Below are 3,246 nucleotides of genomic sequence, written 5' to 3'. Positions count from 1 at the left end.
CAACTGCCCCGATACCCCCCGCTCCCCCCTCGCCAGCTGCCCCGCTCCCCCCCGCTCTCCCCGGGCGCTCCCGGCCGCTGTGCCAAGCTCCCCCCAGCCCCACCTCTGCCTGCTCCGTCCCGCTGCCGCTTGCCGCCGCCGGGCTCCATGGGCTCCGCTGCGCTGCGCGCTGGGGCCGGACCCTCGGCGCCTCTGCCCGGGCAGCCGAGTGCAGCCGCCGCTGGGGAGGGAGGGACGCGCCGGGCAGGGGAGAGGAGTCGCTCCCCGAGGAGCAGCGGCTGCAATAGCGGCGGGCGGGCGGCAGAGGCGCCCCGCCCCGCCCTGCCCCCAACCACGCCCGCCCCGCCCCCTGCACCCCAACCCCGCCCCCTGCACCCTCCCATCCCAGCATCTCCCCAGCCCCGCCCTGTCCTCCCAGCCCTGCACCCCCACCCCAACTTCTCCCCCTGCATCCCGGCCTCCCCGCCCCGTACTCCCCAGCATCCCCCCACTGCATCCCTGCCCCCCCGCCCGTACTCCCCAGCATCCCCCTGCATCCTCCCAGCCAGCATCCCCCCACTGCATCCCTGCCCCCCGCCCCGTACTCCCCAGCATCCCCCCCACTGCATCCCTGCCCCCACACCCCGTACTCCCCAGCATCACCCTGCATCCTCCCAGGCAGCATCCCCCCACTGCATCCCTGCCCCCCCGCCCCATGCACCCCAGCCCCCCCCGCCCAGCGTCTTCCCCAGCCCGGCACCTGCCAAGCCCAGTATCTCCCTAGCCCGGCCCCCCAGCTCAGAATTGCCCTACACCACTCCCACCCCAGCATCTCCCCACTGCGTCTCTGCACCCCCACAGTTCCCTCCCACCCATGTCCCCAGCCCTGCCCTGTCCCCTCGACCTCCCCATTCCAGCATTGTCCCCAGCTCTGCATCCTCCATCCCAGCGTCTCCTCGCAGCATCCCTTTCCCCCGTCCCAGCATCCCCAGCCCAGCCCTGCACCCACCATCCCCCCACTGCATCCCTCCTCCCCATTCCAGCATCCCCAGCCCAGCCCTGCACCCACCACTCCAGCATCCCCCCACTGCATCCCTGCACACACCCCAGCATCCCCCCAGCCCTGCGTGACCCTCGCAACCTCCTATCCCTCCTTTTGCCCCCTGCATCCCCCAGCCTGCTTCCTTCTAGCCCAGCCCTGCACCCTCCCATCGCATCCCCCATAGTTGGTACCTGGGCACCCTGGGGCTGCGTCAGTGGGTCCAGCGCAGAACCTGGGGCTGAGGGGGAGCATGGCCCAAGAACCCCTCAGAGAAAGGCTCCTGCCTTCCCAGCTCAGATTTTTTGTATGGGGGGGCCCCCATTCTCCCCCCCCCCGCCCCCTCCAATTCTCTGCTCTCGGGATATAAAGCTGCAAGCGCTGCCCATGCTCGGAACGTGGTTTCCATGAGCTTCCTAGGGAAGCTGGGGTTTCGTGGTCACCGAAGGGGGTGGGGGTCAGGACTCCTAGGTTTTAGTCCAAGCTCGGGAAGGAGAATAAAGTCTAATGGTTAAAGCAGGGAGCGAGGGCTGGCAGTCAGGACTCCCGGGTTCTATTTCTTGCTCTCCATGTGACCTTGGGGGAAATCCTGGTTCTGTGCCTCAGTTTCCCTCCTCTGTCCCATGGAGACACTGCTGCTTACAGCCTCTTGCGGAGGGGCTGGGGAATGGCAAAGCACTGACAGACTTTGCTATCTTCCCGTGCCAGTCAGCCCCTGCCCCAGCTTCCAGGCCTGGGCACCTGCGCTGCAGAGCCCTGACTCATGGCCCTGAGAGGTGGGACAAAACTCGTGAAAAGCCCTCACCCCCCAGCCCAACCTGCCCCTCCCTGCAGAGGGGACGGGAGGGGAACTGCCGGAGTCGCCTGAGTGCAATGGGGGCTACGACTCAGTAGCCCCCATATGGCTGCCCCTGCCCTCTGCCATTTCCTCCTTCCCCCCTGGCGCTTTCCCTCCATAGCTCTCCCCTAGGGACACCCTCCCCACGGTGCTGGAGGGTGGGGTTCAGAGGTCACCCCCACCCTGTGCACGGCAGCACCCAGCTCTGAACGTGGCAGGGAGGGAGCCCAGGCTCCCTTAAAGAAGGGGATGCTCCTGGGACAAAAGAGCAAAAGCCCCTCTAACTAGGGGGAAGGGGGTGGCAAGGTTCATCAGGGCCTTGATAGACACCAGTGCACAGAGGGCCCAGGGACTCTCCCCCCCCAGTGCAACCTAGCAGGGGGCAGAGCTAAGGGAAGAGGCATAAAGGCCTACATCCCCAGGGGAATCCCCATCCCCACCCCACAGCCTGGCTGGGCTCCCACTCGTGGCCTGTCCACTGCAAACTCCCTATGCCGCTGGGAGAGAGGGGCGCTGGAAGGGCGGCTGGGCAGGACATCGGGGTTCCCTTCCCGGCCGCATGGCCTGGGGCAAGCCACTTTGCCTTGGCCATGCCTCAGTTTCCCAGATATGAAGGGGGGGCAGTATCACCCGGCATGGGGGAGGGGAAGCTAGTGGGTGTTTACAGAGTGCTTTGAGATCCTTGGCTAGGCGAGGGCCTGGGGCGGCTAATGTCTCTGGCTGCCCGGTCTCCTTCCCAGCCCCCATGACCCGAGGCGCCCGCAGCACCCTTGATTTCCAGAGGGGCTGAGCACCCACGGCCGCCCCTGCCCCCGCACCCCGGGATCCGCCCCAGGGACCAGGCCCCTTGATTGTTTTCCACGCGTGGCTGCCGGGAGCAGGGCTCGATTAGCCGGGCCTGGGCGCCCCTGTTACACAACCAGCGCCGGTGCGGGAGGCTGGACCGGCCCGCGAGCTGCCCGCTCCTCCCCCCGCGCGCCACGCCGCCGCCGCCTGACTGGCCCGGCCCAGCCGGGACCCGCCCCCGGGCGGCACGTGCGGGCAGCGTGGGCAAGGGCTACTCCGGATTTACACCGCCTCCCCCATTCACATTGCCTGCCATGGGCTACTCCGGATTTACACCGCCTCCCCCATTCACATTGCCTGCCATGGGCTACTACGGATTTACACCACACCCCCATTGCCTCCCATGGGCTACTCCGGATTTACACCACATCCCCCATTGCCTCCCATGGGCTACTCCGGATTTACACTGCCTCCTTCCCCATTGCCTGCCAATGGGCTACTCCAGATTTACACCACATCCCCTATTGGTTGCCATGGGCAACTCTAGATTTACATTACCTCCCCCATTGCCTTCCATGGGCTACTCCGGATTTACACTGCCTTC

The 3,246-nt window shown here is 66.8% G+C and overlaps 1 protein-coding gene across 1 annotated transcript in view; it reads right to left on the bottom strand.

The window, feature by feature from the left end:
* The window catches only part of RORC (RAR related orphan receptor C), a 66,996-nt gene extending 66,814 nt beyond the window's left edge, over positions 1-182 (bottom strand). The window contains exon 1 of the mRNA XM_026656245.2: positions 104-182. Within this exon, the coding sequence (XP_026512030.1) occupies positions 104-149 (46 nt within the window). The 5' untranslated portion in view covers positions 150-182. The remainder of the gene's footprint in view (positions 1-103) is intronic.
* Positions 183-3,246: the final 3,064 nt, after the last annotated feature.

The sequence above is a fragment of the Terrapene carolina genome, unplaced genomic scaffold (genome assembly GCF_002925995.2).
Source record: "Terrapene carolina triunguis isolate 2854851 unplaced genomic scaffold, T_m_triunguis-2.0 Scaffold227, whole genome shotgun sequence".
NCBI lineage: Eukaryota > Metazoa > Chordata > Testudines > Emydidae > Terrapene > Terrapene triunguis.
The sequence above is the reverse complement of the archived record's forward strand: the minus strand, read 5'-3'. Positions and strand labels throughout refer to the sequence as shown.